The sequence below is a fragment of the Ailuropoda melanoleuca genome, chromosome X, assembly GCF_002007445.2.
Source record: "Ailuropoda melanoleuca isolate Jingjing chromosome X, ASM200744v2, whole genome shotgun sequence".
Classification (NCBI taxonomy): domain Eukaryota; kingdom Metazoa; phylum Chordata; class Mammalia; order Carnivora; family Ursidae; genus Ailuropoda; species Ailuropoda melanoleuca.
In genome coordinates this window covers 74,605,104-74,618,979 of record NC_048238.1, presented here as the reverse complement: position 1 = coordinate 74,618,979, position 13,876 = coordinate 74,605,104, and the positions used below count along the sequence as shown (strand labels likewise).

Sequence of the window (13,876 nt, the reverse complement as noted above, 5' to 3'; positions counted from 1 at the left end):
AAAAGAAAAAGTTGACATACAATGTTACATTAGTTTGAGGTATACAACACAGTGATTCGACAAGTCTATATGTTATGCTGTGCTCACCAGGCCCAGGTCATGATCCTGGGGTTCTGCGATCGATCCCCGAGTCCAGCTGCCTGCTCGGCAGGGAGCCTGCTTCTCCCTCTCCTCCCTGTTCATGCTCTCTCTTGTGATCTCTGTCTCTCTCACTCTCAAATAAATAAATAAATAGATAGATAAATAAATAAGTCTTTTAAAAAAAAAGAATACTTGGGGGGGGCGCCTGGGTCGCTCTGTCGGTTAAGCGTCCAACTCTTGGTTTCGGCTCAGGTCAGGATCTCAGGGTTGTGAGATTAAGCCCCGCATCAAGCTCCACACTCAGTGAGGAGTTAGCTTGAGGTTCTCTCCCTCCCACTGCCCCTCCCCCTGCTTGCTCTTTCTCTCTCTCTCTAATAAAGGAATAAAATCTTTTAAAAAATATTTGAGGAAATGATGGCTGAAAAATCTCCAGGTTTGCAGAAGTCAATTGTTAATGTCTAAAATTGGGGGAAAAACATCAATATAAGATGTTATATAGAAATGTAAAGGTCGTGCCAAAAGAAATACCTAACAGAGTTGAAACTGCTTGGTTTTGTTGGAAAAGTATAGACTATGGCATTAGACTCCCTAGGTTTGAATCCTGCCTCTGTCCCTTGCTAGTTGGGTGATCTTAGGCAAGTCACACAACCTCTCTGAGCCTCATTCTTTCACTTGTAAAATGGGGTTAATGATAGTATCTATCTCATGAGGTTTGTGAGGGTTAAATGAGTTAATACTTACAAGGGCTTAGAATAATGCTCAACACAGAGTAAACGCTCAATATTATTGGAGAACAGAAATCAGCAGTGAGGAGAAGATTGCTATTTCTTGCAATATGACTACTAGTAATATTTGACTTTTTAACTATGCACAAGTATTACTTTAATATAAATGACTTTTAATGTTGAAGAAGAGTAAGTCAGAGGTGAGGAAATGGCACTGTCTTTGGAGAAGTCTGCTATGCGGGAAGGAGAGGGAGAGGGCAATAGCTAGAGGGGGTATGAGGGAGAAGAAAGTTGTGGGTATTATATTTTTTAGATAGGAGAGACATAAGTGGGTTTAAAAGTGGATGTGAAGTTAACTAGAGAAAGGGAGATACTGAAGCTATGGGGGACAAGGAGGGATGTGGCCAAAGCACAAATGAAGGGACATCTCTTCTATTATAATCAAAAGGGAGGGGTGCCTGGGTGGCTCAGTCGGGTAAGCATCGGACTCTTGATCTCAGCTCAGGTCTTGATCTCCGGCTTGTGAGTTCAGGCCTACCTTGGGCTCCACACCGGGCATGGAGCCTGCTTAAAAGAAAAGGAGGGGGGAGGCAGAAGTCATGGATGTAGACATGCCCAGCAGTTTGGTTTGAGAAGCTGAGAACTTTGTCCTTTCATACCTACCACTCTCTCTCTAAAACAGGACATGAAATCATTTGCTGAGCATGAGCAGGAAGGTGACAGGGTTGGAATTTTTTAGTTGAACACAGAAAATCTGAAATAGCCATTAGGGAGACAAAGCAAACGGAAAGCTGACCAAAGCGACACAGAGGATTTCAGGGCCCCGGTGAGATTAGGAGCCATAAACGTGTAGCATGGTAGTACCAACGTCTTTGGTTATGTGGTTTTCTCCAGCAGATACAGACACGGATAAGGTGGGAAGAGAGGCCCCTGGGTGGCTCAGTCGGTGAAGCAGCTGCCTTCAGCTCAGGTCATGATCCCAAGGTACTGGGATCGAGTCCCGCATCGGGCTCCCCGCTCAGCAGGAACTCTGCTTCACCCTCTCCTCCCCGCTCGTGCTCTCTCTCACTATCTTTGTCTCTCTCAAATAAATAAATAAAATCTTTAAAAAAAAAAGGTGGGAAGAGCTGGGCTGATCAGGGTTGGGGGGTTCAATCAGGTTGGTGTGATAAAAAGACAGTGGGGTCCAGGGAAGTGGGTATATTGCAACGACAGTGAGCAGCTGAAGTGAGAAAGCACAGACCCACAACAGGCCAAAGAAAGAAGTGAAGACAGTAGACAGCTGGTTAAATAGGGGTCGGGTCTTAGGGGTCCCGATGAAGCTGAAGAACAGATGCTTTGGAGGAAATACAACCAACTGTAAGTACAGAGGTTGTAGCTAGAACGTGGGGTGTTTGAATTTATGATTTAAGCGTATCTGAGGGATGGTGAGGTTCAGCATACAAGCCACAGAAGTGGGTGGATGTGGAGCAGAGGTCAGGGTCATGGGAGGAGGGCATGGCCAAGAGCCAGGAGAATGGATGGCTAGCCTATTAGATGAGGTCAGCCATGTGGAGGCTGCCGGTGTCACCCGGAATGATGGCAGAAGCAACAGGAAGGAATGCTGTGAACGCAGAGCCAAAGCCTTCAGTAAATGAGAGCAAGATAGAAGGTCAGATTTGCCTAATGAGTCGCTGTAGCTCCTTGAAGCCTCGGAGACTCTACCAAGCAATGTTCCACTTTAGACTTCAGATTCTTTGCACATGGTGTGTTGATGGCCTTCGAAGGATCCATGAGTCCTCTGGAATCGTATGCAAAATTCTACCTGTATATATCTAATATGCATTCCCCCCCCCAGGAAGAGGGCTCAGGACTTTCATCACATTTTCAAAGGGGTGACTGATTAAATAAAAGCCTAAGAATTACTGCTGTATCCATCGTGTAAGAGATAACTAAATGAAAGCAATAAAAACTGCACAAAGACTTAGGGAGGGCACACACCTAGCTCTGTGGCCAAAGATCTCTCTGCCCCTAACACCAACATAGAAAGCTCCAGCACACTGGGACTCCTGGGTGGCTCAGTCGGTTGGGCATCTGCCTTCGGCTTGGGTCATGATCCCTGGGTCCTGGAATCGAGTCCTGCATCTGGCTCCTTTCTCCCTCTGCCCCTCTCCCTGCCTGTGCTCTCTCTTTCTCTCTCCCTCTCTCTCTCTGACAAATAAATAGATAAAATCTTTTTAAAAAAGAAAAGGAAAGAAAAAGAAAACTCCAGCACTGAGTGGGCAGCGGAGAGCTAGGGCAGAGCTAGGGTACGTGGTTGGCTGGGCACTGAAAGAAGTGGTAAAGCTATGGAGAGAGAAGGGTGCCAGAAATCCACAGGGCAATGTACCACTGAGGCTTTAGTAAAACTATCTGGTAAGATCTTCAGGTGGTAGCTGCTATGCGCATGCCGAACGGAACTGAGTGACTTCCAACTGCACCCATTTCCTAAGAGCAGGCCTGGAGAAAAGAATAGAAGGAGCTCACCTCTCGGCAATATTTTTTGCAGACTGGAGAAACCGGGCCTGGTCATTTTCTTTCAGAATATGTTCAGCCTGGTTGATGAGGACTGTTGACCGCTCAAGACACTGGCGGCAATTAGCAACCTGCTGTGCCAACTTTCTCAGTTTCATAACCTTAAAGGAATGAGCAGAAGAAAAATGAGCTTCAACATCCAGGGCTTAATTAAAAACAATAAAGCAACACGAAGGAGATCTGCTGCGGTGATTCTAAAAATAAGGCCTGTTAATATCCTATGGTCCCTGTACTAACCACGCACCTTCTCACCCTACCGTCTACGTCTTGCCAGCCCCTCCTCCCACCTACAGCCCACTTACTTACACTACAACACACCCAGTCATATACTCTTGGTCATCTACCCCCTCTTTTTTATTAAGAACATTAATTTTTCTGATTAGAACAACAGTGCATGCTCACTGTGCGGTATTTAGAAAAATTTTTTTAAAAAGTATAAAAGGAAACCCTGCCACTCAGGGATCACCATCGATACATTTTATGGTCGATGTATTTTCACAATCGTGTTTAATAAAAAGTACCTCCTTGTTCTTTATGAGGATCTACGTTCCAATGTACATATTTCTCTACGTACCCTTACGCACACCTGCGCATTCACAGATCTGTGTTCTCAGAAATTTCAATTCCTGCCTTAGCTGGAGCCAACCAGCATGGCACAAAGTATTAATCATCACTCCAGACTCCCATAACTCCTCACACTGTATACCCAGCATGGCCTTATAATCACTACACTGAGCGGCAGACCAATAAACCTGCAACCATACAATTGCATGGAGGCTCACACCAGACCTTGACCGTGCTTCTTCAGTTCGCAGGCTAAAAACCTGGAAGTCTTCTCTTTCCCCTTCAACTCTTACAGCTGATCAGTCGATGACTCTCATCATTTCCCTTCTAGTAATGCCTGTTCTGTCCTTCCCTTCCATTTGTGCTGGCGTTTCCCTGGTTTAGGTCTTTATCAACTCTTTTTGGATTGACTTATAACATGCATACAGTGAAGCACCCACCTCTGAAGTGGACAACTCAATGACTTTTTTTTTTGCATATACACACACCCATGTAACCATCAATTAGGTCAAGGTATAGAACATTTCCTATACATCAGAACTCTCCTCATTTTTACCGGGTTTCTAGCTCTAGGCCAAACATGGCTTCTCCTTTGCCTCCCTCCCTCCAACCCAGTTTCTTCTTACTTTCATGATCCAAGTTCAAACTGGCATCATCAGGTTGAAACTTTGACATTTGTAAAGTCAACTCTGCCTTGGCCTCACTGAAGCTCCGTGCTTTACCTTTGTCTCTTTGATTTTGACAGCGATCATTTGCTTCCTCTGCTGGATGATCTCTACCAACTCGTCACATTCTTCCATAAGTTTTGCCTCATGCATAGCAGTATTCACCTGCCAAGAAAGTCCAGAATATTACACAGTGGTTGCTGCCTTTGTCCCCTACTGGCTCTCAAAGGTTCGCATTGACAGCTAAGCATGCAGAACTTCTTCCATACCTCCCTCATAAGATCCACTCCTAGAAGAAGGGTAGAGATGATGATATTAATGATGCAAGGGCATTGAAGCACCACAGATAGGAAGCTTTCCGGCCTCTGGTAGATCGTGATGGTTAATGGAAGGCTGGGCAGAAGGACAGATGAGATGGGGGCATGTTACTCCCACTGCACAATTCCCTTTACTCCAGCACCCTTTCCTCCTGTTGTTCTTTCCAAAAGAGGGTAAGGAGAATTAAGTATGTCAGGAAAAGAGGATCCCTCTCCACAGGCACAACAATATTAAGATAACATCACAACAATCTATTTCTACCATCCTAAAAAAAATTTTTTTCGGTTTTTCTTGTTCCCTTCTAATCCTAAAACATATGAATGCACAGCTATGACTTCACAGTAAATATATGCGTGTGTAGATATATTTTCATAATGTTGTCATGATGTCTCAGTAGATATTTCTCACCTTCAGCTGTCCAGTATCTGAATACCTTTCCTATTTTGAAATACCGGCTACAACAAAATATCCCTACTGCAAAGTCAGACTGGGGAGAGGTGAAAAAAAGAGCCACCATTTTTCATTGTCTTTCCATATACTGATTTCTCCTTCTTCCCATCTCTACTACTCTTGACATTAGATGGGCAGAAGCTCCCAGAAGGGCTAAAATGAGAGCAGGGATCTTTGGGAGGAAGCTCCCAGAAGGGCTAAAATGAGAGCAGGGATCTTTGGGTGGCCTAAGTGTAAAGGCAAAGGAAGGGAGATGAACTTACATCTCTTAAGCACTTAGGGTTCCAGATGCTTTATAGATAAATTCTTTCGTGTAATTATCATAAGCACTTCATAATAGAGGAGCCATTTTTGTTCCCATTTCACAGATGGAGAAACTGAAGCTTGCACAATTTTAGCGACTTGCTCAAGATCACACAGCTATTAGGTGGTAAAACCAGAATTCAAACCGAGTTCTTTCAAGTGAAAGCCCTGGCTGGCTGGCTGCGTGGGCAGAGAAGGTTCAGTTTCATTCGAGCAGCACACAGAGCAGCCACACAAGGAAGTACAATCATTTCAAGAGTCTATTCAAGGAGCACTCGAGCAGAGCTCTAGAAAGCTGAGGAACAGACAATGCGTTGCTTGAGAGCATCTGAACTCCAGGGGCAAGCTATGCTTCATTAGCAAGGTAGGGCTGCATTTCCAATTGCTAGCCCCCTTCAGAGGATTCCTTTACACACTCCGAGCCCAGCAAAATACCTGTCACTGGACCCTGCTGCCTGTTCGCTCATCCTCTAAGGTCCCTGCTGGCCAATTTTCTGTTTCTTACTTAACTGAAATAAAATACGTTTGCAGTATCGCTGCCTGATTTTGTTTTATTTCCACTTGCCAGAGGGAACACCATAATGAGAGCTCCCATTTATTATGAATCAACAGTCCCACTCTGGCTATTCGAATTGTTTTTTCCTCAGGCTCCTCACCCTTTCCCTAAATTGGATCTACATTTCCAAGGCAGAGAACCACACCCTCTCGAGAAACCCCCACTCGTGTGAGAAGAGGAGATTCATCTAGTGCTCCCTGGATGTGTGCTTAGAGTATCTGGAGACTTAGTTCCCATAATTACCTTTTGAAGCTGCTGAGGGTGTAGTACACAATGGTGCAGTGCTCTGCTTCTTGCCATTTAGCCCTTGGGCTAACCCTTACGTAACACTCACTACATGCCGGGCATGACTTGAAGCAGTTCACGTATACTAGCTCTCTCAATTATCAAAGCAATCCTACGAGGCAGGTACCATCAACCCCATTTTACAGATGGGAAAACTGAGGACAGAGAGACTAAGTGACTCACTCAAGGTCACACACCTAGTAAGTGGCAGGGATGGGATTTGGACCCAGGGAGTCTGACACTATAGTCCACACCTATAACCATCACACTAGACTGCCTCCCCAGGCTAGTGCAATAAAATTCCTGCCCAGTTTCTGACATCCATCACTTCTTTTGCTCCATCCAGCTTTATTCTGTCATCCCATTCTCTTTAGTCATTTCAGATCACTAGAATGCCCCACACTTCTGTGCCCTGTGCCTTCGCTCGAGACTTCTTCACTTGGAAAGCCATTTCCTTATTGGTTTATTGAACAAAGTTCTACTTTTTCTTTCCAGGCCTTGCTCAAAACTAGTCAGTTCTGTAACTTTTTCTCACCTGCTTGGAAGCAATTCATCCCCTTTTTATATCTCCATAGCACTTTATATATAATTCAGTTATACCATTTACTACCTTATACCAAAGGAATTTATTAGTCTGCCTTCCCCACTCAAACATGAGTTCTGGAGGCTTGTGTTTTCTTTGACGGTCTCTCCAACATTGTGACTGGTGTACGGTAGATGTTCAGTAAATATTTGTTGCGTTGAATCGAATGGGGGTAGGGAGTATCTCACTGCTTGCTAGACATGTCCACTCAGTTACTCAGGTTACCCTAAATTCAGTGTCTAAAAACAAACTCATTGGGCACCTGGGTGGCTCAGTCGGTTAAGTGCCTGCCTTTGGCTCAGGTCATGATCGCAGGGTCCTGGAATCGAGCCCCACATTGGGCTCCTTGTTCTGTGGGGATCCTGATTCTCCCGCTGCCTGCTGCTCCCCCTGCTTGTGCTCACTCTCTCTCTCCCTCTCTCTGTCAGATAAATAAACAAAGTCTTTTTTAAAAAATTTTTAAAAACATCATCTTCCCTCTAAATCTGGATTCCACCTCTGATTTCTTTTTTCCTTTTATTTCCCCTAATGCTACTATCATTATTAAAGTTACTCAGGTTCAATTACTTCTGATTTTTACCTCTCCCTCATCCCCCACATAAATTCACAGCAGTCCCAAAGTCCTGCCCCTGCTTTTCTTTTCAAACTCACTAAAATTCTTCTGGCAAGACAACAAGGCTCTGAGCCAAGGAATCAGTAAGTTGAAGTCCTTATCACCCTTTTGGACTGTGACTGTAAAAGCCTTATTAATTCATTCCCCTCCCTCCAGAATCTTTCCTTTGCCACTCACCCTCATAACCCATCTTACACATACCCTGAAATCAGGAAAAAATCATCCCCATCTTCATCATCAAACACGTATTAAGCATCTTTTGCGTGTAATGCATTATGCTCAGGCCCTGCTCTCAATAAATCTGCAATCCGAATGGGGAAAAGCCATATGCATATAAAACAAACAAGTCAAGGCAGCATACCAATGAGTGACATAGAATATCATCTACAGAACTGAAGGCAATGATCGCTCTCAGTGGGGAAGTGGAGAAAAGATGCTTCAGTGAAGTGGGACTTGAGCCTTAAAGATGGACAGGACTTAGTTTTTTTTTTAAAGATTTTATTTTTATTTATGTGACAGAGAGACAGCCAGTGAGAGAGGGAACACAGCAGGGAAGTGGGAGAGGAAGAAGCAGGCTCCCAGCGGAGGAGCCCAATGTGGGACTCAATCCCGAAACGCCGGGATCACGCCCTGAGCCGAAGGCAGACGCCCAACGACTGCGCTACCCAGGCGCTCCTGGACTTAGATTTTAAAGGTAAAAGGGAGGGAAATTTTGAACCAAGCTAACGAAATTGAGCCTTGCCCATTAAGCAATATGGCATCTTTGAAAAATATTTTTTGGAGGGTAAGATGGTGAGAGAAGGAGTTTTTTTAATATATATAGTTTTTATTTGAATATAGCTGACACACAATGTTACATTAGTTCGAGGTGTACAACATAGTGGTTCAACAATTCTATGCTGTGCTCACCACAAGTGTATTGACCATCCGTCACCATTCAATGCTGTTACAATACCATTGACTATATTCCCTACCCTGTACCCTTCATTCCCTGCGACTTACCCATTCCATACGTGGAAGCCCGTACCTTCCCCCATTTTGCCCTCCCCTTCATCCCCTCCTCTGGTAACCATCAAGTTAACTTTTTTTGTAAAGAGATGAACTGAGATTGATTTGATTGGGGGTAATGGTAAGCTGGGGAGGGGTGATTTTGGAAACTATTGTGATGTCAACAGGGCCTAGCCAAAGAGAGTAACAGGAATCCAAAGGAAAGGTCAAATACAAGATGCACTCCCTGGCCTGAAAATCTTCATTTAGACAGCAAGCTCCTTGAGGGAAGTTTTTATGTCACTTTGTTTCTCCTGCCATAACAGGCACAATGCCTTACACACAACAAATATTTACTGATTGATTTAGTAAAATGAAAAAGCACAATAAGAATGACAAACATTAGAAAATGGACTATAGTAAATGCATCTTGTGGAGAAAATGTAGATGGAAGCGAAGGAGCTAGGGAGGGGTTTGGACAGCTGCAGTGAGCAAAATCAAACAGCCAGGCACGAGTAGTAGAGCAGAAATTTGGCTGAAGAGGCAAAATCCCAAACTAAAGGTAAAGCAGTGACATTAAAATTTTTCCATGTCAAGAAGCAGCCCAAAAGAGCAGGTTCCTTGAGTGTTTTCTGAATAGGAAATACTCCAGGGTAAAACTGTCTTCATGATGTGAATAAAACATCTCAAATTGCTTGGAAGGTACTTGAAAGCCCTGGTATTTTCCTCGTCTGCAATTTTCCTTGAAAATTCACTGACGTATTTAACTTGCTTATTAACCCTTAGTTGAAAACAACTGGGTTTATCTTGATAAACATTTTCGGTTGGTTGGTTGACTGGTTGGTTGGTTGACTGGTTGGTTTGTTGGTTGGTTGGTTGGTTGGTTGGTTGGTTGGTTGGTTGGTTGAGGATCCCAGATCCTCTGCTCTTTGGTTTGGGTTAGTGAGTTTGACAAGAAGGCTTTTTATCTGTGGAAAAATCTATCCTCTCTGAAAAATACCATTAGAGTGATCTTGGCAACCTACTTGTATAAATCTCTCCACCTCCTAAAAAGAGCAATTTTTGCAGGGGTGGGGAGCAATTTTTGATGTCTAAGACTGAGTCTCAGCACGAGGCTTCCAAGGCCTAAGCACCAGGGAGCACAGGCCTCCCTTGTCAGATCTCCAGGTCCTCTTCTCTGCTCTGTGCTCTTTTCTTTCTTCCCAAAGGCAGCAAGAATTTGACTTGCACGTTTTTATCCAACCGCCCACCCTACTGTTTCCCCAAGTTCCTTCCTACCTCCCAGCCCAAAGATTAACCCCGTAGTCAGACCTAGACTTCCCCCAATTTCCACCCTTCCCTGGCACAGACACACATTAGAAGGATTTTACTGCTGGTCACTACAAGGAAGTAAATATGTGGGAGTTCACAAAAGCCACAAGTTGCAAAGGCTTAAGAAGCCACAAAAAAGTAGTATTTTGGTAATTGTTTCTCTTCCGTATTGAAATGTAAATGGACTAGACCTTTTTACCCTCAGCTGCTTTCAGAGAGCTTATTTGATACTTTCTTGGGAGATCTCCCACATGCTCATTAGATAGGTCTTTTATTCTTGGGTTCAAAGTGCATCAGCCTTCCCTCCAACTCATCCCCATGAGAAACTTCCTCACTCATAGCCTCCCCTTAGCTCAGTCACATCCATAAGCCCTTCAGAGCACTGCACAGGAGTTCAGAAGGAACTGAGATTTCCTGGTCAGGTGGGACAATCTGGATGAAGTAGCTGATAAGCTCTATAGCCAGAGTCAAGCGAAATTCATTTATGTGCTAATGGACGGAACACCTGGTAGGCATCTTCACCTCAGTGTCCTCCACTCTACGGTCAATGCAAGTCTAGTTCACCCCCTAAGATCTTCTGTCAGAAGAGATCTCCCCCCTAGAAGATTTTAAATGCCAGCATTAAAGATTGTCTGGGGGAGTTTTTACCAGCAAGCATTGATCGAGAGCCTACATTATGTACTAGGCACTACGGGGGTTCCTGCGTGGGACAGAATGATGAAAAAGATTCTCCTCCACTAGACTAGGCGCTTACAGTCTAGTGGAGGAGACGAGTGTGGATTCGGCTAATTACAATTTAAGGTAGAGCAGAACAAGCAATGAATGAGCAAGACTTGGGCACACAGAAATGAGGTTTAAAGGGAGAGAATTCTAGGCAGAGAGAATGCTATGAAGAGCATGAACAAAAGCATAGCCAGGAAAGTAGAGGATGTTTGGATAAAGCAGATCAGCCTGACAGGTGCAAAGGAGGGAAATAAGGCTAGAAATGAAGGTTGCAGATACATTACGGAGAGCTGCAATGTCATTTTGAGGCTTTGGGTGTAACTGGATAAAATGTCAGGATCTTAAAACTAGAGTTAACACCTTAACCATTGTTAGTTAACACCCTAGTTGAGAACAAGGGGGAGAGGAAAAGCCAGCACAGTACTCAAAGAAGGGGGAAAATCACTCTCTGTGCAAAGGAGATGAGAAGGAAAAGTGGGAGGTAAATTGGACATCTGATGGATTATCAAAGAGTTGTTATGAACGGCTTTGTCACCTTCCGATGCTGCAAAGAGTTCATTACTCTCTTAAAACGATGTGTTCAAGAAAATGCAGTGTTCTCTCTGTTTCCATGAGTTCAGCTTTTTTAGATTCCTTGATTACGGTTAACGAGACTGTGTCGTATACTTGAAAATTGCTAAGAGAGGTGCTAAATGTTCTCACCACACAGACAAAAAAGGTAACTATGTGAGGTGGTGAATGTGTTAACTAACTTTACCGTGGTTATCATTTTGTAATATATATGTATATCAAATCACCACACTGTGCACCTTAGTTTTATATCAATTACATCTCAATACACCTGGGGGGGAAAATTAGGAACCACGATGTTTATGAAGCAGATGTAGCACCGAGTACAGCAGCGTCTAAGCTAAGGTATTCATCCAGATCACACTAGGGGGATAGCTCACACACACACACACACACACACACACACACACACTACCATCCCCGCCACCACAGCCCTTTGTATGAGGAAGGTTCAAATGTATGAAAGGAACAGGAAGATGAGACCGATCTTTTTACATTTTCTAAAGCAAAACAACGTAACATGTCAAAGATGGTCCTGCCAGCTTTACATAATAACTAAACCAAGTGGGAGCCGTTTTTCCAATGGATTTTATCTGCGTCTTTAGATTGGGGAGGAGGGTGACCACTTAAAGGTCTAGCGGATGTGCCAAATTATTTTTTTCTTTTTTTCTTTAAATTCAATTTATGCAAAATTATTAATAGGATTTTTAGTCCCCTGAACTGGAGTAACAACAGCTTAGGGGGCAAAAAAATTACTGAGGCAGAGTTAAGCAACCTACTGCTTCAGTGCCTAAGTTAATTTTTTTTTTTTTGGCAGAGGAGTGGGTGAGGGGTTCTAGGGGGTAGAAGTGGGTGGGGGATGGAAAAGCCGTGTGGTTGGGGAGGTGGCAGCCAGGCCATCTTGAGAAGTGACAGACACAGACATCGACTGACACACTTCCTCCAATGCAATAGACACTGTTCAAATTGCTTCCTATATTTTAACTCATTTACATCTTATTAACCCTCTGAAGTTGGCACTATTAATATCATTGCCATTCCACAAAAGAAACTGAGAGACACAGAGGTTATGTCACTTGCCCAAAATCATATAACCAGTACATGGCAGAGGCAGGATTTTCACCCAGGCAGTCTGGCTCGTGTCCATGATTTTAACCAGTGTGTGTGTGTGTGTGTGTGTGTGTGAGAGAGAGAGAGAGAGAGAGAGAGAGAAGCAGAGAGAGAGACAGACTATGCTCACACACGTGCTTCTTTTCCTCTCAGAATTGCCTTTCAAGATAATCACATCCCTCAGACTTAACCATTGCAAATATTTTGTGTAATTACTTACTGACTTTTGAAAAAAATACAGTATAAAAATGCATATGATGTAACATTTAGAAAACATACGTAATGCACATACATATATATGGACACACACATATTCCATGTTTATTTTACCCTCAGTCTAACTAATAAAAATACTGGCAACAGAAGGAGAGGACAATTTGCTCCATATACATGACTCAGGAATGACCCTGTGCCATGGAGCAATTCTGTGTTAGTTTTAGAGTCCTTTCTCCTCAGGGATCAGACCTCCAAGCCTTTGTAGCATTAAGATTAGTTCCTTTCATCCCCATAGTCTCTTTCCACTCAAGGTAACTATTTAGAACATGCTAGAAAAAAGTGGGAGAGGTATAATGTAGGCTTGTATCTGGTATTCTATGTGTATGGCTATAAATCCCATATGAAATGAGGTAGAAACCTCCTTTCTCTCTCTTCAGAATCACAGAACTGTTAGATGTAGAAAAGACTAAAGAGGGGTGCCTGGGGGGCTCAGTCGGTTAAGTGTCCAACTCTTGATTTTGGCTCAGGTCATGATCTCAGGGTTCAAAATCGAGCCCCATGTTGGGCTCTGTGTTGGGAGTGGAGCCTGATTAAGATTTTCTCTCTCCCTCTCTCTTTGTCCCTCTAGCCCATCTCCCACTTAAAAAAAAAAACAACTACCTAAAGAATCATAGGTTCCTTGCCTCTCCCTTTACACTTAGAAATTTGAGCCCTAGAGAGAAGGGCTTACCCAACATCATATTACTGATCAATGACCGAGCAAGGCTAAAGCCATATCATTTGTGTTCTTCCACTCTACTGCTCGTTTTGTGAAACACAGCACTTGCTTACAAAATCCCTCTAAAGACATAAGACTCTAGATGTCACCACAGAAATATGAACATTCATGTCAACACAAAAAAACGTACATGAATGTTCATAACACCTTTACATGTATGAGCCAAAAACTGGAAAAAGCTGAAATGCTCTTCAGTGGGGGCATGGATACACAAGTTGTGGAACATCAGCAATAAAAAAATTAAAAAACTATTGATACAACAACATGAATGGATCTCAGGGGCGTTATGATGAGCGACATAAGCAAATCATGTTTTTTTTTTAAAGATTATTTATTCGACAGAGATAGAGACAGCCAGTGAGAGAGGGAACACAAGCAGGGGGAGTGGGAGAGGAAGAAGCAGGCTCATAGCGGAGGAGCCTGATGTGGGGCTCGATCCCACAACGCCGGGATCACGCCCTGAGCCGAAGGCAGACGCTCAACCG

The 13,876-nt window shown here is 43.6% G+C and overlaps 1 protein-coding gene across 4 annotated transcripts in view; it reads right to left on the bottom strand.

The window, feature by feature from the left end:
• The window catches only part of MID2 (midline 2), a 93,938-nt gene that overhangs the window by 21,982 nt on the left and 58,080 nt on the right, over positions 1-13,876 (bottom strand). For all 4 annotated transcript variants that reach the window (XM_011229126.3, XM_011229127.3, XM_034649846.1 and 1 more), the window contains 2 exons: positions 4,646-4,753; positions 3,312-3,460 (listed from right to left, as the gene is read on the bottom strand). In XM_011229126.3, coding sequence (XP_011227428.1) covers positions 3,312-3,460; positions 4,646-4,753 — 257 coding nt within the window. The remainder of the gene's footprint in view (positions 1-3,311; positions 3,461-4,645; positions 4,754-13,876) is intronic.